The sequence below is a fragment of the Salvia hispanica genome, chromosome 1 (genome assembly GCF_023119035.1).
Source record: "Salvia hispanica cultivar TCC Black 2014 chromosome 1, UniMelb_Shisp_WGS_1.0, whole genome shotgun sequence".
NCBI classification, from domain to species: domain Eukaryota; kingdom Viridiplantae; phylum Streptophyta; class Magnoliopsida; order Lamiales; family Lamiaceae; genus Salvia; species Salvia hispanica.
Window position 1 is genome coordinate 11,825,019 of NC_062965.1, and position 21,739 is coordinate 11,846,757.

General features: G+C 38.1%; 2 protein-coding genes across 4 annotated transcripts; both read right to left on the reverse strand.

Annotated features, from left to right (window-relative positions):
* Positions 1–6,639: 6,639 nt before the first annotated feature.
* LOC125207077 lies at positions 6,640–12,253 on the reverse strand. 2 transcript variants are annotated; one of them, XM_048106292.1, is made up of 4 exons: positions 11,996–12,253; positions 9,164–9,340; positions 8,964–9,073; positions 6,640–8,882 (listed from the first exon to the last, which is right to left on the reverse strand). In XM_048106292.1, the coding sequence occupies exons 1-4, from the start codon at positions 12,047–12,049 to the stop codon at positions 6,815–6,817; spliced, it is 2,409 nt and encodes an 802-aa protein (XP_047962249.1). In that variant the 5' UTR covers positions 12,050–12,253; the 3' UTR covers positions 6,640–6,814. The 2 variants fall into 2 exon arrangements, with proteins under 2 accessions (XP_047962249.1, XP_047962241.1); XM_048106284.1 differs by having other exon boundaries at positions 11,978–12,253.
* A 1,927-nt stretch (positions 12,254–14,180) lies between these two features.
* LOC125214859 lies at positions 14,181–17,013 on the reverse strand. 2 transcript variants are annotated; one of them, XM_048116054.1, is made up of 7 exons: positions 16,859–17,013; positions 16,644–16,727; positions 16,482–16,566; positions 15,664–15,752; positions 14,924–15,035; positions 14,567–14,783; positions 14,181–14,396 (listed from the first exon to the last, which is right to left on the reverse strand). In XM_048116054.1, exons 1-7 carry the CDS (start codon positions 16,892–16,894, stop codon positions 14,336–14,338), a joined length of 684 nt encoding a protein of 227 aa, XP_047972011.1. In that variant the 5' UTR covers positions 16,895–17,013; the 3' UTR covers positions 14,181–14,335. The 2 variants fall into 2 exon arrangements, with proteins under 2 accessions (XP_047972011.1, XP_047972021.1); XM_048116064.1 differs by having other exon boundaries at positions 14,295–14,421; positions 16,859–17,011.
* Positions 17,014–21,739: the final 4,726 nt, after the last annotated feature.

Genomic DNA, 21,739 nt, shown 5'->3' on the forward strand with positions numbered 1-21,739 from the left:
CCTATCAAAATTCAGTCAATAATATGCATTTACATTAGACCAGAGGGCGCCACGACAACAACACTTTGCAATGCAATACTCGTCGCCTCTCCAAATCCAACATTACAGAGGGAATGCCATATGCTTTATATATGGGAAAATTATTATTTAAATCACAATTTTTAACTGATTTCTGATTAATCTCACAATTTATAAAATTAGCTAATTAAATTAAAAAAATTGTTAATATCTCAATTTAACCATGTCATTGAAATTTTGATTTAATTTATTAGGATTTTTATACCTTTTTGGCATTATATATTCACTAATTATGTAATAATCATCTAAAATGGGTCATCATAAAATAGAATAATGCTAAATTTATTCAAAAGTTAACCAAAAATTATAATTTAAATAATAAATTTCATCAAAAATTTAATAATTTCCTTAATACTTATTGTGAATTGCGCTTCCAATTCGCAAGATCGCAGACGATTGCAAACAATAAACCAGAAAACCAAAACAGCAAAAACACAAGAACAACGGAATTACGTGGTTCGGCCTTGATGGCCTACGTCCACGGAGAAAAAATGATCTAAGCTTTATTCAAGAATACAAAGATGCTCTCTACAACAAGAACAACAAACGATCGAGAACAACAAACGATCGAGACGATCAATGAAACACTCAAGCTCACATACAAAGATGCTCTCTACAATTACAACAAGAACATAATATGAACCTCACCAAGATAGTGTCTCCCTCTCTGATCTCTCTCAGCTCTCTTGATTTGCAGAAGTCTCTTTTTCGAGCTGCACTCTCCCTTTTCTCTAATACTAATCTAGAGAAAAAAAACGCTCCCTCAAAGAAACCCCAAATCTGTTATCGGTCGTTCTCCTTCTCAACTGATGCTGACCAAAGTCAAATACAACTTTCCATTATTTCACTTTAGTCCTCAACCTTCTTTTATTTGTTAGTTCCACACCCCCAACAAATCTCCACCTTGGAGCTAATGAATAAACTCAGACCATCTTCTCTACCATCCCACATCACCACTGAACCAAACTGACCAACTCCATACACAATTTAAGCTTGGAGCTGGGTAGTGTCTTAGTGAACATATCTGCTGCGTTTTCATCTGTGGAAATCTTAGCCACCCTTACAGAACCTTTACCAACTTCATCCCTTATGAAATGGAGTCTCACATCTACATGTTTACTTCTCTCATGGAAAGTGTGGTGCTTAGTCAGGCAGATGGCGCTTGAGCTATCACAATTCACTTCCACAGATTGTTGCTCAACACCAAAATCAGATAGAATTCCTTTGAGCCAAAAACTTTCTTTCACTGCTTCAGTTAGTGCTATATATTCAGCTTCTGTAGTGGACAAAGCAACTACTGACTGCAGAGATGACTTCCAGCTAACAGCAGCACCATAAAGACAGAACACATAGCCGGTCTGGGATTTCCTAGTATCTATGCTCACTGCATAATCCGAATCACAAAATCCTATCAGAGGCTCCCTTCCTTCCTGCCTTTGTTTCTTGAACATGATCCCATATCCTGTTGTTCCATTCATATACCTGAGGATCCATTTAAGAGCATGCCAATGCTCAAATCCAGGATTGGCCATGAATCTACTTGCAACACTTATAGCATGGCTCAGGTCTGGTCTAGTACATATCATAGTATACATGATACTTCCCACAATGCTGGAGTAAGGGATCCTTTCCATTTCCCTCTTCTCTGCATCTGTAGTTGGACTTTGGCTAGCACATAATTTGAATTGCTTAGCCAAAGGAATGGTCACTGGCTTTGAAGAGTCAATCTGAAATTTCTTGAGTACTCTACTGACATAATCTCTCTGATTCAGCCATAGTTTTCCTTCTTTCCTGTTCCTCACAATGTTCATACCTAAAATCCTCCTAGCACAACCCAAATCCTTCATCTCAAACTGAACTTTGAGTTGATCTTTGATCCTCTGAACTTCATCCACAGTTGCAGCTGATACTAACATATCATCAACATAAAGCAGTAGATAGGCCACAACAGATCCATTCTCTTTCTTAATGAACACACAATTGTCATATTGAGACATTTCAAAACCTATCTTCTGTATATAGTTATTGAAAGTCAAGTACCACTGCCTTGAACTTTGCTTCAAACCATAAAGAGACTTTTTGAGCAGGCAAACCTTATCTTCATCTCCTGGCTTGATGAAACCCTCGGGTTGTTCCATGTATATTGTTTCTTCAAGGCTTCCATGTAAAAAAGCTGTTTTCACATCAAGTTGGTGTAGCTCCCAATCCCTCTGTACTACGATTGCCAAGAGAATCCTGATAGAACTATGTTTCACAACTGGAGAGAATATTTCATTATAGTCTATTCCTTCCTTTTGAGTAAACCCCTTTGCAACCAACCTGTCTTTAAACCTGATGCTGTCATTCTGAAAAGCCTCTACCTTCTTCTTGAATACCCACTTGCATCCAACTGCCTTTTGATTATTTGGCCTCAAAACTAGAATCCAAGTCCTGCCCTTATAAAGTGAGTCTATCTCTTCCTGGATAGCTCTCAGCCACCTGTCTTTCTCATGTGTTCTCATTGCCTCTTTGTAGCTAGATGGTTCATGATATTCAATCTCTTCTGCCACAGCAAGGGCATAGTAGAGCATGTCATAGTCACTATACTTTGCTGGCAGCTTCCTGATCCTCTTAGATTTTTCTCTGAGTATCCTTGGTTGCTCAGGCTCTCTTGTATGTGGTTCTGCACTCTGATCATCTTGAGGTTGTGTTACACCATTAGGAGTGTCTTCATGACCTTCTCCAACATCTTGCCCAGAAACCTCCACCTCAACTTGAGTATTCTCTGTTTCCTTCTTCAGATAGGGCATATCTTCCTCCTTGAAAATGACATCCCTACTGATTATAACCTTGTTATTACCAGGCTCAATACACCATAGCCTATATCTTTTAACTCCCTTTTGATACCCCAGCATCACACACTTAAAGGCCCTAGCCTCTAGCTTGCCTTGCCTCACATGAGCATAGGCTCTACAACCAAACACTCTCAGCTTGTTGTAGTCCCCATGAGATCCATACCATCTCATATCTGGTGTGTCAAAATTCAGAGTAGATGAAGGACATTTGTTTATCAATATTGCAGTTGTGGCTGCAGCTTCAGCCCAGAAGCTTTTTGGCATACCAGAAGCAAATAGCAGACATCTCAACCTTTCTAGTATAGTCCTATTCGCTCTTTCAGCAACCCCATTCTGTTGTGGGTTGCTAGGCACAGTTCTGTGCCTCTTGATCCCTTTTTTCTTACAAAACTGATCAAATTCAGAAGACAAGAACTCTAAACCGTTGTCTGTTCTCAAGCATCTCAAATAACTAGACTTCTCAGATTCTACCTCAGAGCACCATTCTTGAAATTTAGAAAATGCTTCAGATTTTTCTTTCATCACATACAACCACAATTTTCTAGAGTAGTCATCTATGATGGTGAGAAAATACCTGCCTCCACCTATGCTTTGTGTTTGTGCAGGACCCCAGACATCGCTATGGGCATAGTCTAGTGGAGCTTTGGAGCAATGCTTGGCTGTTGGATAAGTGAGCCTTTTGCTTTTGGCCAGTATGCACCACCTGAGACCCTGCATCAGATGCTGTAATGAACTTCCTTTTCTCTAGCTCTCTCATCCCGGCATCACCAACATGTCCCAGCCTCATATGCCAGATTCTCCTATCCACAACCTCAGCTACATTTGCTTGATCAGTTACAACTTCTGCTTCAAGATAGTAGAGATTATTAACTCTTTTTGCTCTCATGAAGATTACATTCCCATTTGAACCTTGCATCCTGCCATTTGTAGAGGAGAAACTGAATCCCTTTTTCTCCAGTGATCCCAAAGAGATAAGGTTCCTTTTAACAGCTGGAATGTACCTAACCTCAGATAGAATCCTGATTGATCCATCAAACATTCTTAGCTTAACAGATCCCATGCCTTTTACTTCGCATGTATGATTATTACCCAATATCACTGATCCTTCAGCAGCCTCAAGATTCATGAACCAGTGCTTATTCGATGTCATGTGGATGCTGCAACTTGAGTCCATAATCCAAGAATTAAGAATCCCTCTGTCACTGATATTCATAATCTGACCTGTTTCAACAATCTCAGTCATGTCAGCAGTCTCAGCTGCCTTCTCATTCTCAGCCAGCTTCCTTTTCCACGCATAACAATCTTTCTTGATGTGGCCTGGTTTCTTACAGTGATGGCAGGATCTTGTTTCCTTGCCTTCACCCTGCTTTCCTTTCCATGGTTGATGCTTCTTCTGGGTCTTCTTCTTCCCAGACTTCTTTGAGTTATCCTTCACATTCAGGCTTTCAACAGCAGTGTCAGTAGATTTTGATCCTGACCTTTAAATCTCTTTCAACTTCAGAGCAGAATAAACCTCTTCATAAGTCACCTTAGAATCCCTCCCAAGAAGGATAACATCTTTGAATTGTTCATAGCAGCTAGGAAGTGAGTTGAGGAGCATTAAGGCTTTATCTTCATCCTTGATCTTCTCCTCAATCATCTCCAAATCATCTACGCACTTGCCAAACTCCTCTAACTGCTCAAAAATGCTCTTGGCCTATGAAATCTTGAAATTGAAGAGCTTCTGTTTCAGATGAAGCCGATTTGCCAAAGACTTGGTCATGTATATGGACTCAAGCTTGGCCCAGACCTCTGCGGCTGTTTCCTCCTTGGAGACCTCCCTTAGAACTCTATCACTCAAACTCAGAATCAAGGTGCTATATGCCTTGTCTTGGAGCTCTTGGTTCTTCACCACAGCCTTCTCATCTTCAACACCTTCCTCAGAGTCTTTCCCACCCTTCAAGATTTCCCAAAGGCCATGCTGCATCATGACTGCCTTCATTTTAAGCTTCCATAACCCAAAATCATTGGTCCCGGTAAACTTCTCCATATCAAACTTAGCCATCGACATTGCAACAGATAGAAACCCTCGCGTTTCCCGCAGACGGCGCCAATTTGTGAATTGCGCTTCCAATTCGCAAGATCGCAGACGATTGCAAACAATAAACCAGAAAACCAAAACAGTAAAAACACAAGAACAACGGAATTACGTGGTTCGGCCTTGATGGCCTACGTCCACGGAGAAAAAATGATCTAAGCTTTATTCAATCACGCCAAGAATACAACGAGAACAACAAACGATCGAGACGATCAACGAAACACTCAAGCTCACATACAAAGATGCTCTCTACAATTATAGCAAGAACATAATATGAACCTCACCAAGATAGTGTCTCCCTCTCTGATCTCTCTCAGCTCTCTTGATTTGCACAAGTCTCTTTTTCGAGCTGCACTCTCCCTTTTCTCTAATACTAATCTAGAGAAAAAAAACGCTCCCTCAAAGAAACCCCAAATCTGTTATCGGCCGTTCTCCTTCTCAACTGATGCTGACCAAAGTCAAATACAACTTTCCATTATTTCGCTTTAGTCCTCAGCCTTCTTTTATTTGTTAGTTCCACACCCCCAACACTTATATCGAATGCCTTGCCACAACGCTATTGAATTGGTGGCTCCGGTCAATGGTCTTTGCCGCCAATTGAAAGTTAAAACAAGTGGATGATTTTTTATAAATATTGAATGTGAGTTGCTGAAAATATCAAAATATATAAAATATTCCCCAATAAACTTCATCTCTCCCTTTCAAATCCCGCCAGAAATGACATTATCATAGTAATTAAAAGAACATTTTACTATATTACATAGCAACAAAAGACGTAAAGAGAAAAGGTGTGAGACTAATGATGAGAAAATTTGAGAGAGATATACTTAACCCAAAAGATGAGAGCGAAAATGTGAGAGATGGAAAATTTGTGAGGGATATACTTAATCGAATTATGAATGCAGTTTAATTTTTTTGAAATTAAAAATTTGTGGGTGCAAGAGAGGAGAGATTTTTCAAGGACTATTAATTTTAAAGTTTATAATCAAAGTTACATCGTTTAATATATTCAATTGTAACTTTATTTTGAATTCAGTCACGTACGTCAGTTTCGATTTTGCAGTTCGTGTGAAATTGGTAACAACAACAAAGTTCATGATATTTATGGTTAATTTTTAAATTCATAGAAAAATCAGAAATTTTGTCAAAGTTTGTAATGTTAATGACCAATTGTTCAATATTTAATAACTTTAATTTATTAGCGTCTAGTTTCGATCTTGAGGATCGTGAAAAATTGCCAATAACAATAATATTCATGATATTTACAACCAAGTTTTAAGTTCATATGGATCTCTAGAATTAGGCCAGGCCAAGTACATGGTATAGCGAACAATTGCCCATAAATAAAATACCATCATGTTGAATTGTATGCATATACCTATATATTTTGAGGATATATTTTAATATCGAGGAGACATGTCGTTTTCACATACTTTTGGTGGGCTATCCCATCCTGCTCAACCAATGATTGTATATACGCCTTCAACTCTAAATTGACACCTATACTCTTGACCATACATTGCACAAGTAAACTCATGGTTGTTTTAATTACTCAATGAAATGGAATACCATCAACCTTTTGGCTTCAAAATCATTGATTTATCATTAGCAAATGCAATCCATTTCCATTTGACAAAGACTAGAGGGCACTTGGTAAAAAAAATCTACACTATCAAAAACTGTATAAAAAAAAATCCTTTCAAAACTGTGGTCCACTTTTGCAATGGAGTAAGAAAAAAAAAAAACTGTATCTTTCTGCAGTTAAATAAGTTTAAAGGCACTGATTTAGTGTGCTCTATTTGTTGATAGTATTAGCTTCACCATCTCAGAAATAATGGCGATTTCCAAATTGCTCATTGAGCTTCATCCTCTTGGGTACTGGGGCCATGGCTACCGGGTTTATCGGAGCCTCCACAGCCCCATTAGCCTTCCACTGTCCAGGCACATCATGCTGGAACGAGCAATTGAAGCCGTTGCGACACCCTGTTGGGCTGGTGAAATATAGGCAAGGTTTCCGGTATTTTGGAACCGTTTCGATTTTGGTTATCTTATGTGCCCGTTCTAGTCCTTGCATGTAGTTACCAGATTGGCCAATCTTTGGGACATTGTCATTGCCAGTTTCTTGGATTTCTCCATGTTGTTTGATTAACGACTTGTGATACTGTAAGTCGGGCTTGTGATACTGCAAGTTGACTCCACGGGCAGGCATAGTCAGGGGTGGTGGGAAGGAGGGACGAAAGTTACCTGTAGCATTCATGGGCAAGGCGTGCAGATTCGTATTCATCACGGGAGGCAAGGTCAGCAAGGGAGGACTTCTTGGTCCCATGAAGGGTCTTCTATGTACCTCTCCTATATTTGGTGGCACTCCTATATTTGGTGGCATTGCATTGGGAGCAACCAGAGAAACCATTGGCTTTACCCAAGCTACATCAGGTGCTCCGTAATCATGAATCATTTTCTTCATAGCCTCCAAATTTACCATTGTGGAGTCCGCAGGCTTCACCGCAGTAATATCATGACCTCCATATTTTTTCACTAGTCTGTCGATGGTTGTCTCATCAGGTCTCAAAGGGGACGGCACTAGAGGTCTGACCATATGTTCCCGAGCATTTGAACAAGCAGTCACCTTTTTAGTCGGGCCATCAGGGATAAACCTTGGGGACTGACTCCGTCTTGTTGCTGCCTGTGATGTGTGTGTTGGTCCATGTACTGCACCCATTCCATTTGGTTTACTTCCAGCTTTGTTGATTTTTGTTTCAGCCTTAGAGCAAGGCAGGATAGGAGATTGATTCACAGGCTCTTTAGTGGAGCTGGATAGGATTACTTTGCTCCCTGGTTCATTACGCCAATTAGGATGTTTATCAACCACTGATGAGCAAGGCAGGATAGAAGGTTGATTCACTGGCTCTTTAGTGGTGCTGGATAGGATTACTTTGCTCACTGGTTCTTTACGGCAATTAGGATGTTTATCAACCACTGATGAGCAAGGCAGGATAGGAGCTTGATTCACTGCCTCTTTAGTGGAGCTGGATAGGATTACTTTGCTCACTGGTTCTTTACGGCAATTAGGATGTTTATCAACCACTGATGAGCAAGGCAGGATAGGAGCTTGATTCACTGCCTCTTTAGTGGAGCTGGATAGGATTACTTTGCTCACTGGTTCTTTGCGGCAATTAGGATGTTTATCAACCACTGATGAGCAAGGCAGGATAGGAGCTTGATTCACTGGCTCTTTAGTGGAGCTGGATAGGATTACTTTGCTCCCTGGTTCATTACGCCTATTAGGATGTTTATCCACCACTGATGAGCAAGGCAGGATAGGAGATTGATTCACTGGCTCTTTAGTGGAGTTGGATAGGATTACTTTGATCACTGGTTCATTACGCTGACTAGGATGTTTATCAACCACTGATGCAGGTGTTGAGCTTGGCAAAGACGAGGATATGATTGCTTTGGGTGCAGGAGGAGCTTCTTCTTCAGGCTTTGATGTCCACCCGTTTCCATCCATCAATTTCTTAGTCATTTCTGGGTCGCTAAGAAACTTGATCAGCAGTTCAGTGTCGATATGATCTTTACTTGGCATTACTGCAGCAACAGTGGCAGCCGCAGCAGCAGCAATTTCCAGACCACCACTTTCGAGACCATGCGGTATTTGGGGAAGAGATTTACCATGAACAGATTGGTCTTGACATTCAGAAGGATCAGACTGAGATGCGGGAAGATCACCAGATACTAATGGGCATGAGGCCAGTGGTTGTTGATTGGTACTTGGGTTCACTGTCGCTGATGTATCATATGGAATTTCTGCAACTTCTTCAATAGGAATAATTGGGATGATCGGTGTCTCATTGTCATCATGGAAATTACCTTCCACTAGCAGCGAATTAACAGGGCTGTACGCAGATTGGATTTGCATGGTCAAGCTAAGAAGGAAAATTATGGGAACAAGTGAGAAAACTGAAAAATGATGTTACCTGAGATTAGTATAACCTACTTCCGACACAGCTGATTCCCTACACTTTTGAGGTTCTGCCTCCTGGCTTTCTTCACCAGAAGCAACAAGCCAACCAGTATGTAAAGCAAACTGTTGAAGAAATATTAGCACTGTTAGGTGAAACCAGACAATATATACAAATAACAATAGACATATAGCATTTCACCGCAATCAACTTACTTTGGAAGGGCATTTCCATTTTATCTGAGGAATGCGAGGGGACTTCCTTTCCAATTGCTTTTTGTTTAACGGAACATACCAAGCAAGGTGTTTTTTAGAGGGAACAACATTTAAATATGCTGGCTTTGGTTTAGTTTGAACTCTTGCTTGTTGATCCTCTAGTATTTGACTCTTTGCCTGGTCCATTGAAAATAAATAGCTCAGATCATGACACTATTTAACTGTTGCAATCAAATAACAATAAATGCCTTCATCAATCAATCCAGAATATAGACCCAATTTAAAAGACAACTCTCAAATGGAAGTAAACTTAGTATGAAGAGCTTTCTCCATGTAATAAGTGGCCACTGCTAATATGTGTCTTGCTGAAACATGTTTCAACCTTATTGCTCCCTCCAACAGCCAAAAAAACCTCATCTTCTATGCAAGAAGCGGAGTGGATTACTGACAGCAAGAAGCTAGTAGGCAACCATCTATTTTGCTTAATATGACTAAAGCTTTGGCTGTGCCTAATAGATCTTTCATTTAAAGACGAATAGTCGAATAATACTAAGAGTCATGGAAGGAAAAACAGAAAGAAGTTCATAGCTATAGCAGCTTAAAGTCAAAACATCTTGTAAATTGGGCATTTTCTAAACCTGAAGATGAGTGCAAAAAAAGAAATAAGTGTCATGTCTTATGAATTATGACAAACACTATTGAGACCTGAACAGAATTCACAAGCAAGAGCCAATCTACCCTTAAGCTATTAGTTGTTAAAAAAAGCGCTGCTCTCCAAGGAAAAGGTAGAGAAGTTGATACTCTAGAATTTAACCAAATATTAGACCTTCACTCCAATAACAATTTACAATTGAGGTCCAATTGAATTCAATATATTTCCTAAAACTGGCAGAGACCCAATATTTCACTGTGTGAATTATCGCGACAGGAAACACAAGGTTAAACATCTTCCCGACTTACTAACATCAGGATAAACTAAAGTCAGTTTAATTTTACCATAAAGAGAAATTACAGAGATGAAGGAAATTGACAGCCCCAATGGAAAAAAGACTGTACTATTAATGATGGAAGATTGTGAACCAACATTCTGCCAATAACTAACCAGAGGCAATTTTACCAAAACATGAAAAAGGGGATAACAAAAATATTATTGTTATAAACTTTATACACAATCTCCCAGCCATCAAATCAGAAGAGTGAACTGCAATAGCATGAGTAGTTCAAACAACTGGAGTGATGTATAGAACCACATATCTATTAACCAAACAAAACAACCCCAGGACCATGAGATAATATCACAACTCAGAAATAACTGATAAAATAAATTTTATAAGCCAGTAATTTCTACTTACAAGGTAAGATTATCAAATGTGGACCCAGCAAATGCCTATAGAAGTTATATTTAATTTTTGCAGAGAAATTGCCTTATAGTTGCTAGTGACAATTGATTCACAAATTAAAGGCAAAAATCCACATTCCTATTTTACAAAATTAGCTCATAATAAAGAAATATGCAAGATATTGCATACCTAAAAATGAAGACTAAAAAACCACTGCAGCTAATCATGAAATGCAAGTATCATCAATATGCTACGTGTAAAACAAAATAAAAATGTATGAGATATAATAAATTTGCTTAAGTACTCTTTGTACTCCCGAAACTTGAGTAATTCCACCGTAAGAATAAAGCAAGTGTGATCCACGCGCTCAATAGGTTAGCTTTTCTTTGTGGCTTCGAAGAGAATAATTATGCCGTTATGTTAGGAAAGTTATTTATCTTCATTTAATATGCAAGATACCCTTTCCTAATACCGAAGTTCTTTAATCATCAAGAAAAAGTGTGATTCACGTGCTTAAGGCGAGACTAGGATACCTTTTGTGTTCCTTTCATATAAAGGGACTACTAATTAATCCTACTACATCTTATGAAAATTAATTGCTACTCATAGGTAAAATCCACGTCAGTACACCCAACGGAACATATATTATGATCCCATCACGGTGTCATCCTTTTTCCATAATTTCTTAGTATCAGCGGTCATCATCAGCCGCCATTTATCATGTTCAACAACCCATGCCAAACCAGATCACATTTATTAAGCACATTTTCTTTTTCTGTTCTTATGTCAGCCTAAATTAAATCCGTCGTATATCCTATCAAACCTCTCAAAGCTAGCATGTAAATGTACTCCAGTTTCAGAAGATTCCAAATCATTCTCAAACAACCTCTTCCCAAGTATTAAAGTCCAACAAATGAACCACCTATGCCCAATACTATCGAGTCTTGTTTGGCCCCCCCCCCCCCAACACACACACACACACACAAATAAACACAGACACCTTTCTCAGTAGCTTGTGTAGCTGATTCTGCGATGACTGGTTTCGTTAAGCATAACTTTGTATTTTTCTTTTAATGCTCTTTTAAGTTTCTACTATATGATATGCAAACACTCATTTCCACTTTCACATACTACAAATCAAACCACAAAAGGATTTATTTGCATGGGTTATCAACCATTCAAAAACTCCAAATGAATAGTCAAGAAACACAAATGTATGATGTTTTGCTCTCGTTTATACACAAAAGAAGTTACTCCACTTGTTTAAATTAGGAACACCCCACGCACATTCACACACCCTCACTCACAGAAGTTAATCAAACAGTCATTCATACATAAACATGACAACTAAGTGAGCTAACACAGAAATGAACGAATCCAGCATTACAAAAATTAAACTCGGAAGAATGATTAAATTAAAGCAGGAATCAAAATTAACTCAGCACAGAAAATGCAAATGCAAATGCGTATATACTTGGCGGAGGTCGGCCACCTGCGACGGCGAAACCCTAGCGGATTTCTTCATTTCCCAATCTTGCACCACCATTTACCCCATACAAAGTTATCCAGGTTCCGTATTAAAACCCAATTCCGCCAAATTTAGCAAGTATTTGAAAAAGTTGTAGCTCCAGGTAATCGCAGGCAGAAAAGGAAACAAAAATTAAAAACCAATAATTTCAGATTGCTCGAAATCGAGAAACCCTACTTGGATTAACGAGCGGAGGTGGCGGGTTGAGTGTATGTATCATCAGCCAAGCGCACTGAGTGACAGCGATCACAGCTCAGCAAATGATAACATTTAAATGCAGATTGACTTTCGAATATTTTACGGCATTCTTCATTAGGCCTTCATCTTTACCTTCGCTGTAAACGAATCTATTGGGTTAAATGTTTTTTACCCAAATTGGTATACAATTGTTTTTTATCTTAAATGATATGGTATATTATTATACTTGCAAATTACTACTACTACATCTACCGGAATTAGTAAAATGATTATGTTATCCATAGTATAAACTAAAATGGTCTAAAAATAACTTTTGTTATTTTCAAAATCTAAAAGTTCTAAAATTAAATCTGAACCAACTACTTTGTATCTAATAGCAATTCAAATGTTATCTCTAATTAATAGTAGAATTTAATTATTTATTAATCACTATAGTATACTTCGTCTATATATTATTTGCTTGATCTTATCCTTAAATTACATAAGTCAATACAATTGATATCCTCCTTATATAATTATATTTATATATGTATGGTATTTAATACACATTTTATATGTATATAAAATATGGCAATTGACATATCCTCTTTCTTATACACGGTGGCGGAATCCGGAACTCGAAAAAAATGTAAGAATTAAATATATATTCAAAAATTTAATATTCTTTTATTAATATTCAAGTAGCACGCGTTTGATGGCCACAATAACTACAACTAAACTACTCCACAACATCGATAACATACTAACAAACTGTAGCTTTTTGTGATGAGGTATAGGGTTCAAACTCATAAATATTTTATATATTTATTTTAATATACATAGAATAAGATATAATATGTATACAAAATATGTATTTAATAAAAAAATTGTTTTTACTAAGAAATACTATAAACTAGTAAAAATTTAGATTTCATAAGTATTTTAAATGTTTATTTGGAAATAAGAAAGTACTACCTCCGTCCCCCAAAATTTGTCCCACTTTGACCCGACACAGGTTTTAAGAAATGTAATGGAAAGTTGAGTTAAAAAGTTAGTGTATTGTGGGTCATACTTTTATATATTACTCCATCTGTCCCACTTTTGGAGTCTCGGTTGAGTTCAGCATGGGTATTAAGAAATATAAAGAAAAGTTGGTGAAAAAAGATAGTGGAATGTGGGTCCTACTTTTTTATATTAGTTTTATAATAAAATGTGAGTGGAAAAAGGTTAGTGGAATATGAGGTCTAATACCATTTATGAAATATTTCAATCGGGACTCCTAAAGTGGGACACCCAAAAATAGTAAACCGGAACTCCTAAAGTGGGACGGAAGGAGTAGTTTTATAATAAAATGTGAATAGAAATGAGTTAATGGAATATAGGGTCCACTACCAAAAATGGTAAAAGTGAAATGGGACAAATTTTAGGGGTCGAACGGAAATGAAAAAATGAGGCAAATTTTCAGAGATAGAGGTAATAATATGAATTGATAAAATAAAGAAAGAAAAGAAAAAAATACGGAGTATGTTTTTTAACTGAGAGTTGAACCAAAAACCTTTTAGTTAAAAGGCTAATAACTTGACTAATAGGCTAATAGATTATGTATTGAAACTAATGTATTTCTACACTTGGAGTGGGCGATCGTGATATTTTTCAGCTTGACTCTAGAGGAAATTTAGACTCTTCAAACGGTCACACCTGCCATGTATATTTGTCTAGGGATGTGATAACAAAAATAGTAGTAGTAATTCATTTTCAATACAAAACTTTAGAGCTATCTCAATAATGTTTATTAAAAATATAAATACAATGATATAAATTTATTAACACAATTTTGTGTTGATATGTAAGATATGTCAATTTACATTTCAACGCAATGACCTAAGTTTATCCACACAATTTTTTGTTAATAAACTTATAATATCTTTATATTGATATTTTTAATAGATATAGTTTAAATATGTATTGGAAATTAGCTAGCACCATAACACGATCCTATTTGTCCATGTACATTTTACCATAATACCATATGCATATGAAACATGGCAAATGGTTAAGTCGGTACTTCACTTTTATAGATTCAGACATGAGATATAGTGTCAGACAACATAAAGGAGTACTACTACTTCACACTTCGCCGTCGGTATGTTGTTTCATTCTTGAATAACCAATAATCGAGCTCCATGAACTGTAAGGAAGCGAGGAAACTATATTTGAAAAGTGGCAAACTATTATTCATTTTCATGAATCGATCAATAATAATTAATACATAACTATGGTTACTTGACATAACTGCACCTTAAACGAATGTACAGCAGAAATCAACTAAGAAAAGAAAAGAAAAGGGCGAAAACTAACTATTGTTTCTCCTGCTGTGGAGACTGATTCTCCGACAAAGATGCTGCTAACATGGAGATGGTCTTTTGGTCGGTGGTGACTGCTGCTAATGGCCTTACCGAAGATTGCAGTGATTCTGGACCCTCGCTAGCTATTCTCTTGCATAATGCATCGCAATTGCTAATGACTTCGGTTAATCTTCCTTTTAAGTCTCCAAGTTCAACTTGCAATGAATGGACTGTACAATTAAAGAATTATCATAACCATTAGGCTTCTAATAAATGATACTGTATGAATACAATAGATATACTGGCCAACAGTGACCTTTCATCAGTCTCCAAAAATTAGGATTCAGTAGATCTAGGACATAGCAGATACCTTCTGATAGATGATTAGATGTGGTCTTCATTGCTGAGACTGAGTAATTGAAACGTTGGAGAAGCTTCACAGCCAGAGCATCTGCAACTTCTATTTTATTTTCAATCTCTTCCTGCATATTGAAGTAAGTGGATACAGAAAATGCATCAGTTTTTCCCTCCCTCTGGAAGTATTGAAGGGATTGAAGGCAAGCAAACAATAAAGTGTGAAATGAAGCTTCAAATTCTATGGAGGAGAACCGAACTTCTCCTTCACTATCTATCCTTGAAATTTTGTCCTCGGGACAAATTTATATATGCACTATAGAACCAATACATATATGTCCTCAAGCACGTTTCACCTCCTGTGAGAATATGGTGCTACATTTGCCATTTCATTTCTCATCTGGCTTCACATAAACAAACAAAATAGATTGAGGCCCATACAGTGGCCAACCATCACACTGATGTTACAAGAAGCAGAACATACCATTCTCTTCTTCGCATTCCTAGACTATATATTATAGAATAACATGATTTCCCAGAAAAAAAAAGTGGCTAGCAAGCAAAAACTATGGCAATCTAAGACAATTGCATATGTTGAAGCACAACTTCTTTAATTGGATCAGTGTTGATCAACCACTTTTTTATGGCAAATAAGCATTCCCATGCAAACAAGTATAATGTACTAATAAAATGATCAGCTAACACACTGTAAAAGTGAATGACATTAACCCTCCAGCTTAGTAAGATAAGGCCAACCTGTCTTTTAGTTATCTTTTGTGCCTTCTCCTCCTGCCAATCACGATAGATTGTGAAAAGCTCCAGAAGCACATTAGGATCCAAAGTACCTAAACCAAATATAAAAGAAATATAAAAAAAATTGGGGGTCAAGCATACTGGCTGAGGCTATTATCAAAATGAACAGAATGGAAAAGAAAAACAACAAGAGTTTCCCATTCAGGTATGAATGCAAGAAAGTGACCACCAGATACGTTTTCCCTGAAATTACGCTAACGATGCTACATTTCTCATTCGCAATAAAATTGCACAAGGTTTTGACTTCTCCACTATTGACATACAATATTTTTACAACGAATTCCAACTGATCAATCATAACAAATACGAAGAAATATATAATAGAGATTTTCATTGCATCTCAGAATATCAACTTGATTAAGGCTTAGTGACAGGTTTCCTCAATTCCATCACATGTTAATAATACAAACAACGCAATCATCAATTTTGGTACATACAAAACAGAAGACATAGACACCATCACAAGCATGATCCCAGAAATACATTAATGAAATAAGTTGAAGCCTTAACAAAGAGCAAAGCAATTTATTCAAATCTATGCATGCTTTGATGCATTGAACTCCTTTATTCAAAATTAACAGTTATTGAAGCTGGAAAGCTAGATTAGTATCAGCCTCACATTCTGCACAGATCAACATAGCCATATGAAACAATATGTCACCACATGTAAACCTAATTTCCAAGTAGCTACTGCTGCAGTCACACCTAACACAAATTGATACACATCATCAAAGCAAAGAAAAATAAGGAGGCACTATTACCAGAAGTAGAAGGAGAAAATGGCTTCCGCACAAGGATATCGGTTAAGGTACTTTCCGCTGGGGCTGATGCCAGTATCGGAGTCGTCTGCGATGCAATTAGGGAAACTGATAAACACACCAAAATTAGGGATAAAATAAAATATGTATTGAGTGAAACTTTACGATTTTGAGGGATTTAAGCCTCTCTAAAATGGGGTCTACGCCCTCCGCGCGCTCTGAAACAGTGGTAATTCCATCCTCCGAAAGCTTGTCGCGACATACAAAGGCGATAATAGCAATAATCAAACGGAAAGATGCGAGGTATAAATGAAGAATTGGAGAAATGAAAATGGAGAGACGTAAGTGTAGTTGTGGAGATTGGGGTTAGGGCTTCTTACTCTGGAGCTCGTGAGAGATGATTCTGATGCGCCCATGGAGAAACAGTGAGGGTACCAACGAAGAATAAAAGCGACGACGAAGAGAAGAAGCCAGCTTACAAAAACAATGGAGTCAAATTCAAAATATTCTACAACAGAAAAACGAAAAAAAAAATTAACTCAAATTTTTTGAGGATGGATGTAGTAGTACAGTTGTAGTAGAAGAGAACAAAAAACCACGAAAAAACAATTAAACAAGTTCAACCTCTATCCACTAAAATTCGTCCCACTTTAACTCGGCAAGAGTAATATAATGCAAAGTGAGTTGAAAAAATTAGTGGATCGTGGATCCTACTTTTATATATTAGTTTTATAATAAAATGTAAGTAGAAATGAGTTAGTAGAATATGAAGTCCACTACCAAAAATGGTAAAAGTAAAATGGGACAAATTATGTGGGACGGACTGAAGTGGAAAACTGGAACGAATTTTGGTGGACGGAGATAGTAGTATAAATAAATTGTGAGTGTGATTGTGTGAATGAGTTAAAATGTAGATCCACTATAAAAAATGGTAAAAGTGAAATGTGACAAATTTTTAGGAACGAACAAAAAAAGAAATAGGTGATAAATTTTCAGGGATGGATAGAGTACTATATATGAAAATGACTCAACTAGAGGGAACTTCCCGGAATAGAAAAATGACTCAACTATGAGGGAACAGAGGAAGTACATTATTCTCTTCTAACTTTACTTTCTCTTCGTTCTAACTATTACTCCCTCCGGTCCATAGTAAATGACATAGTTGAAGAATGACACGAGATTTTAGGAGATATTGTTTTGTGTGTTAGATGAAGAGAGAAAACAGAGTATATTCATATTAATGTGAGAAAAAACTTTTTTCTAAAAAAAATGTGACATTTTTTGTGGGATAAACTAAAAAGGAAAGTGTGACATCTATTATGTGACATAAGGAATACTTATTTATTACTCCGTATAATTTTTGCAAAACTAAGTCCGTATCGTTCTTTCGTGGTCTACTATACTACTACATCACTCCTTAAAAAAAATTGAGTTGATTTTTTTTCGTTTTTCTGTTCTAGAATATTTTCAATTTGATTCCATTGGTATTAGAGCATCCACAGTAGCGGCTAGCCGATTCACGTCGCTAGCCGAACCATTGCAACCAGCCAGCCGAGAATCGACGAGAAATTTGGCATGGGTAAGCCGATTTGAGGGCGTTGGCCGCAATTGTGGTGTGCCGATCGGCCAGCGCCAATTTTCGTTTTTTTTTTTAAATTTTCGAAAAGCTATATATACGTGATTTTAGTTTCATTTTCATTTGCACCATTTGTTTTAACGAGTTTTCCTCCTCTCTAAATTTCTGTACAAGAGCAACATCGAGCGATGAGTAACGCGGGTGGTAGCAGTGGTGGTAGTGGTGGGGTAACTGAGGAGTACGAACGCCAGATGAACGAGGCTATGGAGGCCTACATGAACCGCGAGCTAGAGCGGTACATGCGAAAAGTCGAACAGCAGGCGGTACCTCGCCTCCACCGGTTGTCCACCGCCGAGCAGTGATTGATCGGGATCACGTAGCTGCACATCAGCGGCTATATGACGACTACTTCGCCTGGACCCACGGTTTCCAAGAACCATGTTCAGCGGCGTTTTAGAATGCGTAGGAGTTGTTTATGCGTATCGTTGACGCTTTGGAGCGTCGATATCTTTATATCCGCTTCAGGCACAATACGACTGGCAGACCCGGTCACACCCCTATCCAAAAGTGCACGACGACAATTAGGCAGTTGGCCTACGGAGGCGCGGCAGACATGTGGGATGAGTACCTCCACATCGGTGAGACGACTTCTCGGAATGTCCGAAGTTTTTCTGTCAGGGCGTGATTCAAATTTTTGGTGAGCAAGACCTTTCGAAACCCTACCCCCAAGATTGTCGGGATCTGATGCGGATGCACGGGGAGCAAGCATGGGTTCTCCAGGATGTTAGGCAACATAGATTGTATGCATTGGGAGTGGAAGAACTGTCCAACTGCATGAAAAGGAGCCTACACGACCGGCTACAAGGGAAAGAATCCCACGATGATCCTCGAGGCCGTAGCTGATTACCGGCTGTGGATCTCGCATGCGTATTTTGGGGTAGCTTTGGTCGAACAACGACCTCAACTTCCTCAACTCGTCGCCCCTCTTCAACAAGAAGTGTCGGGGCATCGGTCCAACCGTCTCATTTGTGGCCAACGGCAACCGGCATGATATGGGTTACTACTTGGTGGATGAGATATACCCTAGGTGGTCCGTCTTTGTGAAGACGATTAGGCATGCGGCGGATGACAAGGAGGCCTACTTTGCGGAACGGCAGAGTCGGCGCGCAAGGACGTGGAGCGCGCATTTGGTGTGCTCCAGTCTCGATGAGCAGCAATTAAGGGTCCAACGCGTTTGTGGGATGTCAAATGCGTTGCCGATATAATGTACGCTTGCATTATCATGCACAACATGATTATCGAAGGTTGTATTTTCTCCGAGCCACATTGGGTGGCATACCGTACAAGTTGCTAAGCTAGAAGGAAATTCAGTTTTCACCGTGACACGCTACTTTAGCAATTGCAGACTCCAATATAGGCAAGGAGCCAAGGATACAAAAAAATTTCATTTATAATATAGACATATAGTTAGTTAAGCAATTAGTAATAACCTAATCATTAATAGTTATGCATGTATGTACATGCTACTTTAGCAATTGCAGTCTCCAATATAGTTATGTTAACATTGTGAGCGCCAGCAATTCCGATAGTAACCAACGAAAATATAAGCGCTGGTAGTAATCCAGCCATGACTTCTCACTTGAATTCTGCATAATGAATGAAATGAATTTCAAGTTAATTAACTAATTACTACTCTTAGCTAGTACTTTGAGAGCCATTAAAGTCACCCATAATACATATGTACATTTTCACCTTCTTATATTTTGAATATTTAAAGCTGTATTTTAATACCCAGAGATAATTGAATGGGTTGCCCACAAAAATTCTTGTTTTTATGAAATCAAAAGCCAAAATGAGCATATAAAATTATACATAAAAAATCCACATAATATCACTAATCAACTTGGCAGTCTAGAATGCCCGAATCTCAGATCTGCCTTCCTAGACGTATAGCACTATAATAATAGGAGTAGAAAGAAGGAACATTGATCACTTTAGTCTCAAGACCTATGAAATTATATTACAGCAAAGTAAAAAAAAAAATGTACTTATCCGATATAAATTGCATGATTTGCATAAAGTTAAGACGAGTTTGCTTGATGTGTCCAACTTATTTCGGCAGAAAACATTGGTATCAAACGATTCCATAGTGTGTGTGTGTGTGAGTGAGAGGACGGAGAGGAGAAGGTGGCAACGGTAAGGGGGAGGCAGGGACGCCGGAGCTAGGAATTTGTATAGAGGGGGCTAAGAATTTGAGGAGGGGTATTTAGTGAGAAATTAAAAGAAATAAATTTTATAAAAGACAAAGGTTAGTTGAATATGCAAAGATTAGTATGTGGGGACGGTTGCCTAAAAGTTGAAGCTAACTCATGCATATGTGTTTATGTGTTTGTATGTTTTTCTTAAACTTTTTAAGTTTTTAATTGTGTCTAGGTCTAGGAGTCTGTCTAGAGTCTAAAGAGTCGGTCAGGGGATAACCTTGCTTGAAATTCGCCTTATTCTTTTTCTTTTCTTTCTTGTCTTTATACTTGAGGACAAGTATGGTTTAAGTGTGAGCGGTTTGATAAGGCTAATTTCATGCATCGGTTATATGGTGAAAAGCGTTACATTTTGCTGGGTCTAACACGGTTTATAAGCCGGGTGTGTGACAGAATCGCTAGGTCAAGGAAGTCTTTGGAGGAAACGATCTAGCGAAGGAATGAAGTAAAATGAGCAGAAGCTAAGGAGAAAAAAAGAAGGCGTGAAGGAGGGAGTCAGTAGCTGAGGGCAACAAAGTCTATCTATACCTCGCTGGGCCCCACTCCACCGCCTATAAATAGAAGAGCATGCAACACACAAATCATCACTTTTTTGCTCACTCTTAGCTCACACACATAACACACTTGGGAATGGGAGATCTGTGGTAGTTTGGGTTACGAAGGGGTTCATTTCTTTAGAAAGTTTCAGTTGCAACACCGTCCGCGTGTGGGCGAAGATACAATCTCTTTAAATCTCAGTTTGTTTGCACTTTTACGGCCGAACTTCACTTTTGGGAGTCGATTCGGTTGTCGATGCTACTGATTATCTATTCACTCTGTTTGTTTGCGTTTATCTGTGATCTGTTCAAGTTGATTTACATAGATCCTGCTGTTGAGAGTTTATTTTGACAAGTATATGTCGATCTCTGTTTTTGCTGCGGTAGTACTCGATCTGGGAATTTTGTTGATAGATCTATGGTTTGTTGATTTATTGGAGGTTGTTGTTTAAATCTGAAGTTGTGAAACGTTGGAGTTTGTGTCAGGCGCTTGGATCCGGAGTGGATTTAGCGTCTGAGGTTGGATCCGAAGCGAGGAGGTTGAGTTGTGCATGGATTTTGAGTTTTCCGCTTGCTTTCTGTTTTACTTCGTCTAGCATCTGTAGATCTGTTTAGTTCTTAATTGTTACTCATTAAAATGGTTTAGATTCAGTCTGCTCTGTTCCGATTTGGTTCATGTGATTTTTATTCTGAGTTTTTACGCAATTTGGTTGAAGAAGATGATATCGCTGTTCGTTAGTACCAGAGTTAGTTGTTTTGCCAGCTTTTCGTCCGTACTCTGCTTTTTCAGTCATGGTCCCCACGGTCAGTTTGTTTCCCAGGTCTAGGTAATTAGAGTAGTTTCTTAAATCTAGCGATAGATCGGGTAGTTTTTGAGCATGCTTGTTGTTT